The 20,465-nt window shown below is 41.2% G+C and overlaps 1 protein-coding gene across 1 annotated transcript in view; it reads right to left on the bottom strand.

Moving 5' to 3' along the window:
• Positions 1–11,227: 11,227 nt before the first annotated feature.
• Positions 11,228–20,465, bottom strand: part of KRCC1 (lysine rich coiled-coil 1) — a 34,783-nt gene continuing 25,545 nt past the window's right edge. The window contains exons 3-7 of the mRNA XM_054031002.1: positions 16,454–16,561; positions 16,192–16,366; positions 15,168–15,446; positions 13,928–14,027; positions 11,228–12,571 (exon numbers count right to left, since the gene is read on the bottom strand). Of these exons, the coding sequence (XP_053886977.1) occupies positions 11,767–12,571; positions 13,928–14,027; positions 15,168–15,446; positions 16,192–16,366; positions 16,454–16,561 (1,467 nt within the window). The 3' untranslated portion in view covers positions 11,228–11,766. The remainder of the gene's footprint in view (positions 12,572–13,927; positions 14,028–15,167; positions 15,447–16,191; positions 16,367–16,453; positions 16,562–20,465) is intronic.

The raw sequence follows: 20,465 nt of genomic DNA, 5'->3' as shown, positions 1-20,465 counted from the left end.
AATCCATCATTTTGTATGTATATTTGGGATTAATTTTTCCAATGTGCATTACTTTATAATAAAAATATTTGGAATACCAGGCAAATGTTTGTTAAGCAACTTTTAAAAACTTTAATATACAATGCATATTAATAGTTATATTTGGCTCTTGCCATCTGTAGATCTCAATGTGCATTAGAAAGGCAGGTATGTAACCATATCTCAGTTTTACAGATTGGAAAAATTCAAGGACACAGAAAGGACCAGTTATGATCATCTAGTCCGCTGGCCTGTTATGCAGGCAATCAAACTCACCCAGTAGTTTGTGCATCAAGCCTATAGCTTGTCTGAGCTATAGCGTATCTTTTAGAAAGAAAACCAGGCTTGATTGAAAGACTTTAAGTGAGGGAGGATCCATCACACCCCTAAATAAGTTGTTCCAATAGTGAGCTACCCTCACTCTTAAAAAATTGCGCCTTATTTTTAGTCTAAATTTGTCTATGTTCAGCTTCCAGCTACTAGATCTTGTCGTGCCGCCTTCTGCTAGATTAAAGAGGTGTTTACGGTCACAAATCTCTTCCCCACATATGTACTTGTCGACCATGATCAAGTCACTTAACTAGAGCTGATTGGAACATTTTGGACTAAATGAAATTTAAATGACATTTTGAGAGATTCTTTCTTTCTATCGATCACACCTCTATAGCCTGGTGGTGAGGCCACTGAGATGAGGAGATCCAGGTTCAAGTCTCTTCCCTCCCTGACTCAGAGAGATCTGGGATGAAAATCTCTTCTGGCAATCAGAGCAGAGACTTGAATGGTGCTCTCCCCCATCCGAGGTCCTACCCATCAGGCTATAGAATGTGTCACACACCTTCTAGGATCAAAAAGCTCAGGTTTTACTTGAAAATGAACATTTTGACACAATTCTGTTTTTACAAAATCATTCCGAAAAGTTTTGGTTTTGTTCCAAAAAGTTGCCACAAACCAGAATTATCACCCTCCAGCCATCTCTAGTCATAACCTCCACTAGGATAAACTAACCTGGGTCAAGATCAGTCAGCAGGTGCGTAACAGAGCTAGGAACACTACCACCACTGATTTTAAACAAGTAATTTCAATTAATTTTCTGCATCATTTAAGATCATTTTTAGTATCAGGAAAACATTTGAATAGGGGATTCTTTTTCTGATGTGGCTGCTTGGTTTCTTCTCTGCCATCGCTTTGAGCTCAGCCCCTCCAGTTCCCCTTGAAACCTTTTAGACTGATTTCACTTCCTGTTTGAATTTCTCCTCCTCAAGCTTCAAGACTTTGCAAGAGCTCTTACACTGTTCATCCGCTCTAGATCCTTAGGTTCTTCTCTTCCCTCTCTCCTCATGGATCCTTTTATCTACTTCTCCCATTGTTAACTTTACACCTTTTTTCAAACAGGCCCCTATGCCTGAAGCAGCCTTCTGCCTCCCACACGCCAAAAACAACTTACTCTCCTCCTTCAAATCTTCCACTGCCCAAAAGTCATTGCTTTGGTGAGAACCTTCCTGTGCGTCCCCCACACAAGGTCTCTTTGCGTTTCTAGGCCTGAATTGCCCAGTATATTATATTTGTTGGAGTTAGATTATAATTTGCGCCAAGGACCTTTTGTCCTTACACATTGTGTAAAGCAGTGCACATATAAAGCATTCTATGAAATAAAAGATGATGATGATGGATGTTCATAATCTGATGTGTATGGGATAACTCTTTGCACCTCACTAGTGCATAAACTGTGATTTTATTCTCAAAAGTGACTAGGTAGAAATGACACCACCTTACTCAGTGGATCTGCTCTCTGTTAATGTTCAGAAACACAAGGGCTGGCTTTAGTGACAAAAATAAAAAGCTTTTCCTCCTGCTAGTCCTAGTAGCAGGGCATAGGGTCTGAGGTTGTATATCACTAAGTTCATTGTTAGTAGTAAATGTTTTACATTGTTCCAAAGTATGCCAAGCACTTCACAGGATGTACAGCAAGGGACATGACCAAACAAGTGACAGTAATAAAGCAGTAAAATAAAATTAATGGAGATATCCTATCTCCTAGAACTGGAAGGGACCTTGAAAGGTCATCAAGTTCAGCCCCCTCCCTTCACTAGCAGGACCAAGTACTGATTTTGCCCCAGATCCTTAAGTGGCCTCCTCAAAAATTGAACTCACAACCCTGGGTTTAGCAGGCCAATGCTCAAACCACTGAGCTATCCTCCCCCCGGAGGGACAAAGCAATACAATCACATGTGATGTAGCATATGTGTGTGCACAGCATGACCAATCAACAGGTATTATGACCATGTAGTACTCCTGGGGGAATTCTGCGCTACTGAGCGCACACAATTAATAAGCCATGCATAATTTTATTTTTTTGTGCAGCAAAAAGCTTCTGCCTAAATGTTGCCATAATTCTGCCTTTTGCCCACCAGAGGGCACTGTGATGCTAGAACACAGCAGCCGCTCCCAGCCAGCTAGGGAAGAGAAAAATCCTGCCTTCTTCACAGTGCCTGTCAGGCCAGGTCAGAATACAGGGGCTATGGGGAGACAGACAGCATGGAGTGCTGGGGGGGTCAGAAAGGGGCTCATAAGGGCTAGTGGGAAGGACAGACTGGGCTGAATGGGAGTGGAGGCACAGGACCACAGGGGGGGAGAGAGGTACAGGGCCACATGGTGATGGCGGAGGGTGCTTGAGCTACATAGGGACAGAGGGTGGCTGAGTGGGGACACAGACATATGGGGACAGGGGGAGAGGGTACAGGGACACATAGGGACAGGGGAGTGAATGGGTGGGGGCACAGACACATGGGGATGGGATACAGAGCCACATAGGGATGGGGAGGGGTGCAGGGCCACCTGGGGATGGGGGGAGTGCGTGTCTGAGTGGGAGTGGAGGGACACACGTGGATGGGGGGGGGGAAGAGGTGCAAGGGCACATCAGGGACAGGGGCAGATGTGCCTGACTCAATGGGAGAGGCTAGGGGTCAGCCAGGGTCTGCATGGGGGAAGCTCCCTAACAATCTCTTCTTTCCCCCCCCCCCCCAAAAAAAACCCCATTCCATCCATTTCCCACCCAGACCCAACAACCCCCCCTTCCCAGCAATTTACTTCCCTCTCCCTCAGCTCCTCCATTACCCCTGACTCCCCCAAGCCTTTGCTCTGCTTCTGAGGGGTGTGGGAAATACGGTTCTGTATTGTAGTTTAAATGAATTATTACTCAGAATTCTGTATTAATATGCCTAATAAGGAATCTATTTTTTCAAAAAAAATTTCCTGAATCTTTTTTGTTGGTCTGTATTGTTACAGACATACTTGCTGACTGGTATTTTGAAATAAATGACCAAAAATAATTGCAACTGGTGGGATTATATTGTGTTATTTTGACAAATAAAATATGCAGACTTTTAAAATAATTTTTAAATTTTTGGCACAGAACTTCCCCCGGAGTACCGTAGATATAATTGTTTGCTCATTTCTTGAGGGCACAACTGAAGAAGTGAGTCTCAACTAGGGACTGGAAAGAGGGTTGTTGCTTGGTGGACCAATGAGATCATCTGGATTAACGTTCTCAGAAGAATTAGGTAGAAAGTTGGGCAACTCATCTGGGATGCTGAGATAGCCTCTCCCCTGTGTTGTTTCTCTGCTCTGTACACCTGTAAAACACAAGAGAGGCTTTTGAAATCCATTGAAGTGTCTGAAATCTTTTTGAATCAACATGAAGGTTGACATATGAGCTACTCCATAGGGCAGAATGAGGAAGAGTAGATGGGTTCAGGGTTGACACTGAGAAAACGAGAACCTTCCCCTCTGTAAAGTATTTAAACACATTGCATCTGTTTTTACTGGGGAGCTGAATGACTGGAATTATATTTTAAGATGGGGACCCAGTGACCTCTTATGGGTTCATATATTTTCTATTCTAAACCCTGAAAAAATAAAAATTAAAACAGCCTCAAAAGATGTTTAAAAGGACACTGCCAAGTTGTTTAGACCCATAGTCAAGACTTTTGCAGAGCCGAACATGAATAAAATTATTTTCAGTTAAAAAACGGAATAAAAGTATTAGGTATTCCCCCTGCAGTGATGGGCACTCAATTCCAACAGGAACTTGCTGGTGCGCAAAAACCACAATGGACTAGAAGCAGAAAGTGAAATCAACAAAGCCACTCTCCCTGTCGAAGCTGAACGAAGCATAAAAAGAATACAATTGGTGGCAAGGTAATTAGATTTCAATATGACAACTGAGTATACAGGGCTGTTAGTACAGAGATTTTAAAATATTTTTTAAAATTATCTTATATTTACAGTATTCCTTGCAAGAATGACAGGATTAAACATAAATCAACAGGGCTGGGGGGAGGTAAGTGATGTTTCCACCTTACTCTCTTGAGTCCAGCCTACACAGAGATTTGAGATCAGGCAGTAATCTTACATACAGTGGCCCTGATCCGCCAATCTGATCCACGCTGGCAGATCTCACACTTGTGCAGTATTCTATGGACATCAGTCCATGTGAATCAGACTGCAGGATCGGGGCCAGTCTGTGGTCACCAATATTCGCAGGAGTATGAATCGAGGATGGAGTCATCTATCTACTGTAAATATACCAGGCATTCTAAGCTCAAAGCAGGGATGAAGGCCTCTCCAGCACTGCTTCTGCAACCATGAAAAAGGACGTGGCTGACATCAGCATGGATGTGGAGAGATAGGGAGGAAGCATTAATTCTGAATATCCTTGACTTTGGTTATATTCACTCAGAACTGTAATGTTAATTTAACAGGTGTCTTTTGCTTTTTTTTAAAATGCTCCTGCAGAGCATTAGCCCCTTGTAAATGCATTCAAAGGACACACGTACAGATTAGAATGGCAACAGAATCATAGAATATCAGGATAGGAAGGGACCTCAGGAGGTCATCTAGTCCAACCCCCTGCTCAAAGCAGGACCAATCCCCAACTAAATCATCCCAGCCAGGGCTTTGTCAAGCCGGGCCTTAAAAACCTCTAAGGAAGGAGATTTCATCACCTCCCTAGATAACCCATTCCAGTGCTTCACCACCCTTCTAGTGAAAAAGTTTTTCCTAATATCCAATCTAAATCTCCCCACTGCAATCTGAGACCATTACTCCTTGTTCTGTCATCTGGTACCACTGAGAACAGTCTGGATTCATCCTCTTTGGAACCCCCTTTCAGGTAGTTGAAAGCAGCTATCAAATCCACCCTCATCCTTCTCTTCTGCAGACTAAACAATCCCAGTTCCCTCAGCCTCTCCTCATAAGTCATGTGCTCCAGCCCCCTAATCATTTTTGTTGCCTTCCACTGGACTCTTTCCAATTTTTCCACATCCTTCTTGTAGTGTGGGGCCCAAAACTGGACATAGTACTCCAGATGAGGCCTCACCAATGCAGAATAGAGGGGAATGATCACGTCCCTCGATCTACTGGCAATGCCCCTACTTATACAGCCCAAAATGCCATTTGCCTTCTTGGGAGCAAGGGCACACTGTTGACTCATAGAATCAGTTTGATTGTATACCATTGTATGAGCCATCATACGTACCATGTATCAGAACAATAGGAAGATTTATGTACTTTATATAGCTACTCACTAAAACTAATACAAATACACGTCTCTGTGTGTATCAGATTAAAACAAACCTTACCAGAGACCTGCAACCACCACACAATATGGGGCGGGCGATGTGGGGAGTTAGAGGGGGAAAATCAACAGACTTACCATACCTCCATAGGCAGGCACCAGCATTATCCAATGTTGAATGCGACAAACCAAGCCAGCAAGCGTAGCACAGCAAGTGGTGGGAAGCTCATTTTCATGGGCCCACTAGACAAATAAACACACATAGGGCAGAATGGGTGGCTTTAAGAAGTCACGTTTGCAGCATTTCACAACTATCCTTAATCTTACTAAAGTCAGAAGATTCAAAATTTGTTCAAATCCATTTGTAGGCACCTAAATGGGTGGCCTTTGATTTTCAGAGGTGCTGAGCACCCACAATTTCCAGTGAAGTCAACTGGAGTGGCACGTGATCAGCACTTCTGAAAACCAAAACAACTGATTTAGGTGCTTAAATTTTTACTTCTTATTATTATTTAAACACAGGGGTTAGAACATTTAAGGCTCAGGTTACATTTCTCCTGTGATCCATCAATGCAACACAGGCACATTCTGGCTCATACTCCAGATACATACATCTTGCTGTTGTGATCACATTAAACTACACTAGCTCTGCACTTGTGGGAACTGTGGGAACACCAGAGCCCCTCAATGTGAGCAAAGACATGTAAGTCATTTACCTGTGTAACAGTTTCTCTTTGTACGCCCAACACAGGGTTACCGTATACAGCTTTACAAAAAGATGTTTGTTACAGTTATGCTACCTCTGATAGATAACAAGCCTGACAGAACATCTTATATTGTTACATATATAGGCCTCCATCCTGCCATCTTTTGTGCCCTTCCATAAACTAGTGGTTTCAATCCAGTTGCCAGTGCAATACGGGCAAGGCTAAGAGCAGTCCATGCTATTAAATCATTACAGATATTGGTGTAAAATAATAGCATAGGATAAAAACTACAGCAGACCAAACAGTCATTATAAAGAAAATAGAGACTGGTCATCAGCGCAAAAGTATATTCTGAATTTCTTATTCCCCACTGACATTAGCTTTCCTGTTTGGTCACATCTGAAGAGAAGGGGGACAGCGCAAAAGGGAAGAGCAGGAAGGGTTATGCCACTGTGACGACTTCTGCACTAAATACTGTACGTACCTGATGCCTTGCAAGCACCCACTCCTTACAGCCAAACTGCACACTGTGTGTAGAGCTTTGCACGTGTTAGCCTACATAACACCTTTGCCACAGGAACGGCTGAGGAGACAGCAGAGAGAGAGAGAGGAGTGTGGTTGATGTGTGAGGTCTGCCCAGAGCTCTCTTCTTTCCTTAGGATGAGAGATTGTTTTCATTCACCTGCTAATCTAGAGAAAAAAAAAAAAAGAGAGAGAGATACAAAATACATAGAGCAGCCAGTTACGAATCTAGGGGGACATTCTCCCTCAGATTTGAGGGCCTGAATCTCATTTACAATAGAGCACTTTTACATCACTCTGGGAGTCAAAGCACCTTAAAACAGATGTATATATATAAACTATGCCAGCACTAAGGCATATTACCTACATACCTTGCCCGAGCTGCATAAAGGGGCTGTAGCATAAATGAGAATCAAGCCCTGCAAGTTTTCATCTACTAACAATTCAGAACTGTACTGAACCCTCTAGTTCAAAAAGCTGCATGATGGTGAATAATGGAGATGGATTTCACAGACTAACACATGGATTTTTATGCCTGATTTGGCCTTGAATGGCACATTAAACCAAGAGAGAGACATGCAAAGATTATGCATCCCTATCCCTTAAATGTTTAGGGCCTAATCTTTCAAGGTGCTGAGCACTCTTACCTCTTGTTGGAGTAGTCCTGTACTTGGGTGAAGACTTCAGGCAGGATTGTAGTCACTCAGTACCTTGTGGGAGTGGGGCCTTAATGAGATAATGTGAATGAAGCCACCACCAGTGTGGCTGTATGTGGAGGGGATCGTGTGGCAGGTGACTTGTTAAGCACACTGGTTAAAAATGGTGTTGAAGTTGAGAGCGGGCTAAGCAGGCACAGGAAAGCACTATGCATGAGCAGAAAGGCCTGGTGCAAGTTTCACAGCATGGGTCTGCCCATTACTTCAGTCCTGACACGCAATACTCCCTCCTTTCCCTCTTTAGAGGAGGCGGCCTGTTTGTGCAGCAGAGAATTTCACATTCTAAGATGAGACCAGCAAGTTCAGTTTGACTTGGGACACAACCATATCTCTAGAGGTGAAAGAGCTGGTGCACGAAGCCCTACGTGTTCCAAAAGCAAGTAGTGATTCTGGGTGCTCAACTTGAGACCCCTTAATGGAGCCTGATTTTGAGAGAGCAAGTCTCGGCATGCTCTGAAAATCAGGGCCCTTTAAGAGGTCTCCAAGTTTGACACCCCAAAATCACAAGTCGAGAATTTAGGCCTAACTTGCTGCTCCAGTTTATCACGTGCAGCTCGTCATGCATGGAACAGCAGCAAAGCTGGTTACGTGCGTTTCCTGTAACTCTCTGAAATGAAGACGCTTCTGCATTTATTGAAAATTTATCAGATGGCGTTTTAGCCCAACTTTTGATCTGACAAGAATGACTGCCAAAGTGAGTTCATTTTTCTTTTAGCTGTAGGTTGAACCTTCTCTAGAAGGAATCGTTCTTTGTTTGTTTTTAAGACTTTCTGCAGAAAGGGAAAAAAATTATGGCATTTATGCTCATTTTTGGACATCACTGTACATATCTATATATCTTTATTTATAGAAATTTTTATAAGCCTATAACCATAGTATCTGCACTTCTCACAAAAATTAATGGATTTATCCTCATGACACCATGAAACTATTATCAGCCCATTTTTACAAATGGGGAAACTAAGGCACAGAACAATTAAGAGAGTTGCCCAAGGTCGTACGGAAAATCTGTGGAACAGTTGGGAAGAGAACAGAGATCTCTTGAATCACAGCCTGATGCTTTCACCTCAGTACTCTGATGGATAAACACAATTTTTAAACCAACAGTCACTAACTTTTAGAGGGATCCAAATACAGATGGTGGGCTCCATTTCATGATTCAGAGGTTCAGGACGTTTAGAATTATATGCTCCCCATTCTAAAGAGGTATTACTAAAAGCAATAGAGCATAAAATAAATAAGATATAGAGAAAACCCTAAACTAATTGACAATGATCATTTTGCTACTTCCCTGAAATTTGGTCCCATTTTTTTAAATACCGCTAAGCATTTTTACCACAGTAACATGAGTAATAACACAAATGTTACTTACAAGAATTTTTGGAATGCTTAACTGTCAAATTAATGTCTTATTCTGATATTTGAAGCATTCTGAAAATTTGTTCACCTGATATATTTTTATATCTATGGTAATATCCCTATGCAATTAGACTAACCCAGAAATAAAATAAATAAATTGTACTTCTTATATAATAAATTTGAACTACACAGTTATAGGAGCTAGTTGAAGGGCATTATATTCAGACCATATACTACATTTAAAATAGAATACCCCTTAATCTTCACTTTATAGAGATTCTGCCAGGGGAGATTTTCAGGAGAGATTTTAAAGGCCTAGATCCTGACTCAGCAAGGTAGGTTAAGTGCACAACTAAATTTAAGATGTGACTAGTCACAATGTACCTTGCTGAGTTGGAGGCATACAAGGTATAATCAGAAGTTCACATTTATCTTTCAATTGTACACTGTGCAGCTTTCAGATGACATCATTCTGCTACATATTCTATTTCACAGTCAACCAGACTTTTCTCCTGCTCTTGAAAGTGCAGGAGAGAAGTCCTATAGCCTTTTTCAAACATATCTGTATTGGATATCACAATGGATATTTTAATGTACCACATACCAGGGAGAAAAGACAGGTGGGCACAGGAAATACTAAAATCCACCCTAAATATACACACTCGTTGCACTCACACAGCACATTTTAACTGAGGATCACCACACTCTTTACAAACAGTATAGCTTACAACCCCTCCCTTAGAGGTAATTATTATTATACCTGATTTACGGATGGAGAAACTGAAGCGCAAGGTGAAGTGACTTAGGCAAGGTCATGTGGAAAGCCAATGGCAGAGCTGGGAATGGAATCCAGGAGTCGTGATTCCCAGTCCCTTGTTCTAACTGTTAGATTATCCTGTCTCATACTGAACCTACATTCAAGCAGTCCTAATGCAACAATGAAGTTCAGAGTTAAGACTGAAAATCTGCCCATAGCTCAATCTTGCTGTCTGTCTAAAGACCCTTGCCATATACAAGTTTAGACAAGAATGTGTTACAGATTAAGTCCCCGATTCTGCAATCGGATCTGTGCCTTAGACTTGAATAGGTCTCCATGCAGATGTCATTGTCCATCCGTGCAGATCTGATTGTAGAATTGGGGCCTTCATCTGTGCCTCACCTCCAAATTCCCATGCTTTTGTGGTTTCAATTAGATTAATAACCTAAAATTGGCATATTTTCCTTTAGTTATCAACAGTATCTAGATGCTTTTGCAACTGGGGAAGAAAAAAAGCATATGATAGTTGACAGTTAAAAACAGTATATATGGTAAACATGTACTTGCAATACACGGCAAGTTTTTTTTTTTAAAACAGGCTTGGTAATTGTTTTAAAATGGACTGTCATATAAATACCTATTGACACAAATTTGCAAATGCAGGCAAATAAATATCTGGAAAAAATATGAACCACATCCATTATTTATATAATATCAATGGCTAGAAAATTATAACGTCTCTATATAAAATAGAGATCCATCTCACATATGCTGGATGAGAACGTTTGACAAGTAGCATGTGCAGCATTTACACGGCAGACCAATCGCTCTTTGGGTGAGCAGAACAGCATTTTAGAGTCAATTTAAGACTCCTAAAGGTGAAAGAATGACAGCAAAGGAAACTCCTATCCTCCTTTAGCCAAAGACCCCCAGACATCACAGGCCAGTGGTTTTCAACCTTTTGTTGTTGTTGTGTGGACCCCTAAAAAAATGTCAAATGAAGGTGTGGACCCCTTTGGAAATCTTAGACATAGGAGGTCTGCAGACTACAGATTGAAAACCACTGCCATAGGCAGACACTGTGCATGCCCCTCCCCCACTCCTTTGCTAATGTGACCTAACCCTGCCATAGAAGGACCATCTGTAGGGGTGCAAAGGTAGTTCCAGTCTCAATGGCCCATTGAACCAGGACCTGAGACTACCCATGAGAGTAGCACAAAGTCAGCCTGAGAATACCAGCTCATTTCATGTACCACAAGACACCAAATATTACATTAGTTTTCTATCAAAAGGATCTAGTTTGTGAATGAAGAGCTAATAAAATGTTATTTCTAACCCCCCCACCAAGTTGTTCTTGAATTTTTCAAGTATTGTTGGTTTGTTTTTCAAACCAAGCTCTATTCCACCACTGGTAGTTGCAGATTTTAAGTAAATTATCTTGAATCAGAGTGGCAAACACTACTTAGCCTGGAATTACCAACTGAAATTGATTTTGCATATGGCACTTTATCAGTATTTCCTAAACTAAAAATTTGGATCACAGCTATGAGAAAAATATACTGGACAACATATGTCTAAGAATCAGTTACATGTTTAATAGACTCTCTCTTTTCACTCAGAACTGGGTGAAAGAAACAACAGTTGTAAATAATTGGAACCAAAAAACCTAAATATTTTTCACATTCCCCTTTAAAAGCCTTTAGTGAAACTGGAACAGGGAGGGTTGGGAACACTGTGTACTTGTCATTTATTTTACAAGATTCTGTATACTAATGGAATAACTACCAAATTCTCCATATTAATGCCAGTAATATGATTTGGAAGAGACAATTCATTGTGATAAAACTCCAAAAGGAATGCTATAGCTACTGACCCATATTTGAAGTACATTCAGAACAGATTATAGGCTTTCAATTCATGTTGTTGTATGACTGTTGTGTGTATGAGATTATTAAAAGCTGATTCATACCTACTACCCAATAGTTTCAGAAGTCAGGCTTTTTCTCGCTTCCACAGAGTGGGACAAAAATTATTGAGTCATAACATAGTACACCCCATGGTTAAGAGAGACTACAAAAAATACCGACTTCATAAAGTTAATCAAAACCTCTATTAGAATCCCAGGATCGATTCATCCCAAAGTATCTCTTCTTCTGTTTTTCCATCAGGCTGTGGTTTCCTTTTATCCTTTTTATGCTTTCTACTCTCTTTCTCAGTGGGTATTTCTTTAATTCTTTTGTCTTTACTGTGCTTTGATTTTTTCTCGTGAGTTGAATCTGTATCAATCTTTCTTCGCTTTTGCATTTCACTGTCCTTTCCAGAATCTGTCTCTTCACTGTTTTCCTTTTTCTTCTGCATTGTGGCTTCTTTGTTGTGTTTCTCTTCTCCTTCCCCAGTGTGTCTTTCCCCCTCTTCATGTTTCCTTCGAAGCTTTCGGCCTTTCCTATAGGAGCGGGTGCTATTATCAGAAGAGATGTGTTTGTAGCAGTCACTGGATTCTGCAGATGATAGGCCATAGCTGTCATCTTTGAAAGGGGTCACCTGAGGTGTTTGCATTTCTGAATAATATTCCTTGCTGTCATGACCTTTAGCCATGTTTTCTAGTCTTAGCCTATTCTCATGAGCTGGTGACCAGCACAGCGATCTGTTTTCAACAGCATGTGATGACATATATGTTTCTGAAAAGAGGCTGGAATGCTGCCCTTGTTCAAATGTAACATTGGAAGATACAATATCATCACAATCATTTACTACTTCCAACTCGTAGTTTTCAAACTCTTCCTCTTCTGCTTTTCTGAAATATGTTTTTGGTTCTAGTCCTCTAGCTTTTTGCACTTTAATGTAATCTTCTAATTCATCTTGAAAGGAGTCATATGTTTTCTTGGAATTCTTTATGAGGTTGACAACCATGGTTTCTCTGCAAGAATCAGATATAAAATCGTAGTTACTAAAACTAATCTACTTTTTGGCCTGTTTCCTTTTTGAACTATTGTAGAATGTCAGGTAAAGACTTTTATGTCTTCCTGGTTCAGATGTGGAATGTTACATAGTACACCTCTGACCCCATATAACACAAATTCCGATATAACGCGGTAAAGCAGCGCTCCAGGGGGGCGGAGCTGCTCACTACGGTGGATCAAAGCAAGTTCGATATAACGCGGTTTCACCTATAACGCGGTAAGATTTTTTGGCTCCCGAGGACAGCATTATATCGGGGTAGAGGTGTACATTTATACCAAAGCAATTAACTAAGAGGAGAAGATGCCTTGAAAAGCACTACATAAGTGCTAAGTATTATTATTAAGACCAGCAGTTTTGCCCTGTTTTTTTTAAAAGATATGACTGGGGGAATGACTAGATAGGAAAGGAAAGGGAAAAAAGGTGAGGGGGTGAAGGGGAAGAAAAAAAAAAGATCCTGTGTCTTCCCACCTTTCTGTGGTACAGAATCCAGATAGTAAAGGATGTATGAATGTAGAGAGAGATTAAAACCACAAACTGTTAAACTAGTTGGACGCAGAGATTTAAAGACGCTCTCTATCTAGATTGTAAATAACTAGTTTTACTATATTATGTATATTGGTTGTTTAATATTAACAGGGTCTGTTCCAACAGGTGTTGGGCGTGCAGCAACCTTCATGAAGGTCAATAGGAGTTGTGGGCTCTCCACATTTTGGGGGATCAGGTCCTAAATTGCCACGGCAATGGTAACCTTACATTACAGACCATTCCCTCCAAGGATGATTGAACACAGAAGGCTCCATACTGAAGTATGTGGTGCTGCCTCCATGTGGCAAAATTAGTAAGGACAAACTGTGCAGGCCTTTTCCGCTGGCAAGGAACATCTAAAAGTGTGTGTGTGTGTGAGAGTGAGAGTGAGAGTGTGAATGAGTGTGTGAGAGCGAGCGTGCTCACTCCATGAGCTGATCTGGGGAGCGGAGAAGGGAGGGAGATGATGTTATCACCCAATGGTAGATACATTTTTGATCTGAGTATGATTTTTAAATTGTTGGCATCTATTTAGGTCAGTAGAATAAATGTGCAACGTCAAAGCCAATTAACAAAGCAGCCACCAGAGGATACTGCACAAGATGTTCACCCCCTCCACCCCTTCTACTCTTTAACAGGAACTTTAAAACAGTGCCGTGGTGCAGCCAGAGATATACAGTTGGAACATAAAAACAGCCAGACTGGGTCAGACTAAAGGTCCATCTAGCTCAGTATCTTGTCTTCCAACAGTGGCCAATGCCAGGTGCCCCAGTGACACAAGACTTACTTAATCTGATGTTTATTTCCTTGCATGTGGGACTGGTACATTTCTATAGACGTAAGAGTGATGTTACATATAGGACATATGTAGTTACCAACTCCAACTGCTGAAAGAACAGAGAGCTGCAGGTTAAAGAGATTGCAAACAAACAGCAAAACGCAAAGCACCTTTTGTCTACTCCCTTATGCAACTGCTATTTTATAGAGACAGCATCCTCCTAAAATCTTCTACAGACAGATGTAGTGAACAGATTTTGTTTTGTTATAGTTAAATGAGAACTTGGGTCTGTGATAGTAAACCTTAAAGCATACAGTATATTATGGGCATGATCTAAATAACGAGATTATTATTTATGGACATTGATGATTATCTCTCTGTCTATGATATTTCTAGAGTGTCTATTACCTTGGTACCTAAGTGCTGACAAGAAGGATAGCTGTGCTGGAAATTGAAGTATTATTGTAAATACATGATGTGGATAAAGTATAAGCATTTACAATATAAACTGGACCATCCAGTCTAAATACAGTAGTATTAGCTCAGACAAGGGCATCTCCCGAGAATGCTGGATGATGCCTAGAGAAATTTCAACGTGGTACGTAATGGATGTAACATATGTAGCCTCAAGTGAATACACGGTAAGGTCTGAGGAGGAAAGGCTTGTACTTTATTAAGTTACGTCATTCCCGCCCCTTAGAAGCTGAAGCATCAACATTTCCAAACACTGCACAATCAGTAAATAAATGCCCCACCTCGAAAGCCAACAACCTTATCTATCAGGCAAATTCAGCAAACACACCCAACCCCAACAGGCTATTGTTTGGCATCAAAGTGTATTCCTCGAGTTTATTTATGATCAACAGCCTGATTCATCTAATGAGATCTGAAATATATAAATGGCAACATTTGAATAAGGAGTCGGATCCAGTTCTTGAGTTCTAGTATAGGAAGGGCTGGCAGTTCACTCACATAGGGCCAGATCCGGTTCCCATTAAAGTCAACGAGAGTTTTGCTGCCAAGTTCAATGAGAACTGGATTTGGACCTCAGTGCCAGCAGGAAATATTTCCAAAGCAAGGTGTTCAGAGACCATAAAATCTAGCAGTGCACCGCGCAAAGAGAAAGGAGAAAACAAACTAAGTCTAAAGCAGAGGAATGAGCCCTCATTTTCTTGCACAAATCAAACACCATCGAACATCCAGCTACAATCAGTGAAGACCCTGGAATAATTCCCCATAACTTCCTTACCATTTGCGCTGGATTCCGCAGGAACAGCTTCCTCTCCCATCTCCGCCATCATCTTCTTCCGGGCTTCGTTCCTTTTGTGCTTCTTGCCAACATAATGTTGATGGGCCATCAATGGATTATTGAAGGGAGCTGAGCAGAGCTTGCAATACTTGTCTGGATCATTTAAATCCAAAGCAATGCTAGAGGATGACGTGGACTCTTCAACATTAGGATCCTGGGAGGGCTTCTCAGCGGAGGGCTGCTGGAGTGCCAGAGATGTAGAAGGACCAGCGGGGGAACCTGTTAATAGTACAACAAAGGAAAGTGTGGAACAGTTCTTTGGAACCATGTAAATATAAATATTGAACTACTGGAGTCGAAAAGGGAGAGCAGAATAGCAGCCCTGTGGCCTACAGACTACAGTGTTCATGAGAGAACATAATCCTCAAGCTCTCTCCTCTCACAATGGGCTCATAGGACACGTAAGCTTCTCTCACCACCAGGTCACCTTCTTCCAGCTCCTGCAGGTATCCTGAGCGGTGGCATGAGAACACAAAAGATACTTTAGGTTTCAGCCCTAGGACTTGCACAAGGCGCTAGTCACCATTGTGTGTTCTTGAACTGATTTTCTTAATAATTAGTAATACTAATTTAGCAATTAGTATTATGCCTGCTAAGGGTTGCAATCAACCCCCGCAAAACCCCAAGAGTAGAAGTGTTGTTATTTGCATTTCACAGAGGGAGAAATGGAGACATTTGCCTACAGTCACAGTCAGTGGAAGAGCAGGGATTATAACTCCAGGGTCCCTGATTCCCAGTCCTTTGCTATGGACTTGCGGACTCTGATTAAGCAACAATGTCTTCATTCTTTCACTTGATGGCTGCATCTTGAGTTGTCATACCTACTGCCACACTTCAATACACTATATAAGCACAGAGAAGCAGTAGTGCTGGGAAGATGATCAATGCCTCATTTTATCTGTTTCAGAGAAGTGACAATAAAATACATGCACCATGTAGAACACCGAGACCATTTAGTTCTCACCTGTTTGTGGTTGAGTGCTCTGTGCAGGCACTTGAGGTTGGTCTCCTGATAATTGCTTCAGCTTTTTGGCATGTATTTTTCCCAGGTAATGAGACTGAGCAACAACTGGAGAAGTAAAAATCATGTTGCAAAGATTGCAATATTTGTTTTTGTCCACTACTCCACTCCCATCCACCTGAAACCAAAGACAAGCAGTTGAACCCTTGTAACTGAGAAGAGCTCATTTAACATCTTAGCCAGAGATCTGAAGAGGAAACGTTACCTGAAAGTTCACACAATCTGGTCTCTTCTGTTTGCCAGGTTCTTGTCCGTCATCTTGCTCACTGCGCATTTGAAAATAAAGGCGAACTTTCTGAGCATGCTTTTTGCCCTGGAAATAGAAAAATTCCTACTCATTAACAAGAACCTCATGTGCTGACTTACCAGAAATTAAGATTTGCTTTGTCAAAATCTGAGAATCCCCCTGTTCATTCCCTTCCTTCATGGTCACGGAGAGAACAGGAAGCTCTGCACTGCCCTCAGCATGCTCATAACACTTGCAGCTCGGCATTAAGACAATGACTATAATCTAAATCTCATGCTTCAAGGCTTCAGCTGGTTACCTGAAGGGGTCAGGAAGGAATCCTCCTCCCCCTCTTCCCTGTATCACAATTGGCCAGATGTATTCTGGGTTGGGGCCTTTTTGTTTGTTTTTTGTTTTGCCTTCCTCTGAAGCATGAAGGATGGGCCATAGCTGGAGACAAGACACTGATGCTCTGAGGTGGTTCAGATAATCCTCTCAGATGTTTGGTGGGTAGGTCTTGTTCACATGCTCAGGGTCAGATAATCCTAAAAAAATGTACTGGTCCATTACTAGATGGAAATGGTAGAATTATCAATAATGATACAGAAAAGGCTGAAATGTCCAACAAATCTTATTTCCATATTTGGGAAAAAGCAGATTATATAGTCATATCATACGATAACGCTCGTTCCATTCCACTAGTATCTCAGGAGGATGTTAAACAGCAACTTCTAAAGTCAGACATTTTAAATTAGCAGGCTCAGATACCTTGCATCTAAAAGTTTTAAAAGAGCTGGCTGAAGAGCTCACTGAACTGTTAGTGTTGATTTTCAATAATTCTTGGAACACTGAGGAAGAAGTTCCAGAAGAAAGCAAATATTGTGTCAATATTTATAAAGGGGAAATCGGATAACCTGGGTAATTACAGGCTGGTCAGTCTGACACTGATCCCTGGCAAGATAATGGAGCTGCTCATATGGGACTCGAATAATAAAGAATTACCAGAGGGTAATAATTAATGCCAACCAACATAGTGTTATGGAAAGTATATATTGCCAAACTAACTTGGTAACTTTTTTAGATGAGATTACAAATTCGGCTGATAAAGATAATAATGTTGATAGACTTTTACAACAGTTTCATCAAAAAACTAGAATATAAAATTAACATGGCACTTATTAAACAGGTTAAAAGCTGGTTAACTGATAGGTCTCAACATGTAATTGTCAGTGGGGAATCATCATACAGTGGGTGTATTCTAGTGGGGACCTGCAGGGATTGGTTCTCTGATTCATGCTATTTAATATTTTTATCAATTATCTGAAAGAGAACATAAAATCACTGCTGATAAAATTTGCAGATGACACAAAGATTGGGGGAGTGGTGAATAAAGAAGAGGACAGGTCACTGACAGAGCAATCTAGATTGCTTGGTAAACTAAAATGCATATTGTTTTCTTGCATCCAATCTGACAAATGTAAATGTATACATCTAGGAACAAAGAATGTAGGCCATATTAATAAGACGGAGGACTATCCTGGGAGGCAGTGACTCTGAAAAAGACTTGGGGATCATGGTGGATAATCAGATGAATGTGAGCTCCCAGTGTGATGTTGTGGCCAAAAAGGCTGACATGATCCTTGGATGCATAAACAGTGGACCCTAAAGTAGGAGCAGAGACATTGTTTTACCTCTGTATTTGGCACTGGTGCAATCACAGCTGAAATACTGTGTCTGCTGCTGGCGTTCACAATTCAAGAAGGATATTGATAAATTGTAGAGGGTTCAGAGAAGAGCCATTAGAATGATTAAAGGATTAGATAACATGCTTTACAGTGATAGACTCAAGGAGCTCATGATATTTAGCTTAACAGACAGAAGTTTAAGGGGTGACTTGATCACTGTCTAGAAGCATCTACATGGGGAACAAATATTTGACAATTTGCTCTTCAATCCCAGCAGAGAAAAGTATAACATGATCCATTGGCTGGAAGTTGAAGCTAGACAAATTAAGACTGGAAATAAGGCATAGTTTTTTAACAATGAGGGTAATTAACCATTGGAACAATTTATCAAGGGTTGTGGTGGATTATCCACCACTGGCAATTTTAAAATCAAGATCGGATGTTTTTCTAAAAGATCTGCTCTAGGAATTATTTTAAGGAAGTTTTATGGGTGGTGTTATGCAGGAGGTCAGACTAGACGACCATAGTGGTCCCTCCTGGCCTTGGAATCTATGAATCTGTCCGGGGTTGGGAAGGACTTTTTCCCCAGGTAGACTGGTAGGGACCTTTGGGGGTTTTCACCTTCCTCTGCAGCATGTGGCCTGGCTCTTTTGCTAGGATCTTTTGGGCATATCTCACCTAATCAACTGCATTGGTAATGTCACCTCAGTCTCCCCTGTTCTCTGTTTAGGGCACATAACTGTTTAGTCTCCTGAGGACTGAAATGCTTTGGTCTAACCCAAGTTATCAGGCTCAATATAGGGGTAACTAGGTGAAATTTAATGACCAGTGATACACAGGAGGTCAGACTAGATGATCTAATGGTCCTTTCTGGCCTTAAACTCTATGAAACTATGAAAAGCTGCTTTCATACTTACAGATTGTATTGATATAGCAAGAGAATCACAACTGGACAAAGACTGTTTGTATAATAATATTTATTAATCATAGAATCATAGCACTGGAAGGGACCTCGAGAGGTCATCTAGTCCAGTCCCCTGCACTCATGGAAGGACTAAGTATTATCTAGACCTTCCCTGATAGGTGTTTGTCTAACCTGCTCTTAAAAATCTCCAATGATGGAGATTCCACAACCTTCCTAGGCAATTTATTCCAGTGCTTAACCACTCTGACAGGAAGTTTTTCCTAATGACCAACCTAAACCGCTCCTGCTGCAATTTAAGCCCATTGCTTCTTGTCCTATCCTCAGAGGTTAAGAAGAACAATTTTTCTCCCTCCTCCTTGTAATAACCTTTTATGTACTTGAAAACTGTTATGTCCCTTCTCGGTCTTCTCTTCTCCAGCCTAAACAGAACCAATTTTTTCAATCTTCCCTCAGAGGTCATGTTTTCTAGACCTTTAATCATTTTTGTTGCTCTTCTCTGCACTATCTCCAATTTGTCCACATCTTTCCTGAAATGTGGCGCCCAGAAATGGACACAATACTCCAGTTGAGGCCTAATCAAGGTCCCTTCCAGTTCTAGGAGATGGGATATCTCCATTAATTAATCAGCGCGAAGTAGAGTGGAAGAATTACTTCTCGTGTCTTGCTTACAACACTCCTGCTAATACATCCCAGAATTATGTTTGCTGTTTTGCAACATTGTTACACTGTTGACGCATATTTAGCTTACGGTCCACTATGATCCCCAGATCCCTTTCCGCAGTACTCTTTCCTAGGCAGTCATTTCCTATTTTGTATGTGTGCAACTGATTGTTCCTTCCTAAGTGGAGTACTTTGCATTTGTCCTTATTGAATTTCATCCTATTTACTTCAGACCATTTCTCCAGTTTGTCCAGATCATTTTGAATTTTAATTCTATCCTCCTAATCACTTGCAACCCCTCCCAGCTTGGTATCGTCCGCAAACTTTATAAGTGTACTCTCCACGCCATTATCTAAATCATTGATGAAGATATTGAACAGAACCGGACCCAGAACTGATCCCTGCGGGACCCCACTCATTATACCCTTCCAGCATGACTATGAACCACTGATAACTATTCTCTGGGAGCGGTTTTCCAACCAGTTTTGCACCCACCTTATAGTAGCTCCATCTAGATTGCATTTCCCTAGTTTGTTTATGAGAAGGTCACGTGAGACAGTATCCAAAGCATTACTAAAGTGAAGATATACCACGTCTACTGCTTCCCTCATCCACAAGGCTTGTTACCCTGTCAAAGAAAGCTTCAGAGGAGAAATCCTAGGTTGCCCATACAGTGCCACCAAAGAGAACGAGACGTTGCTACACACAAGTTTGATGCTGG

Source organism: Malaclemys terrapin, chromosome 5, assembly GCF_027887155.1.
Source record: "Malaclemys terrapin pileata isolate rMalTer1 chromosome 5, rMalTer1.hap1, whole genome shotgun sequence".
In the NCBI taxonomy this organism is placed as follows: Eukaryota; Metazoa; Chordata; order Testudines; family Emydidae; genus Malaclemys; species Malaclemys terrapin.
The sequence above is the reverse complement of the archived record's forward strand: the minus strand, read 5'-3'. Positions and strand labels throughout refer to the sequence as shown.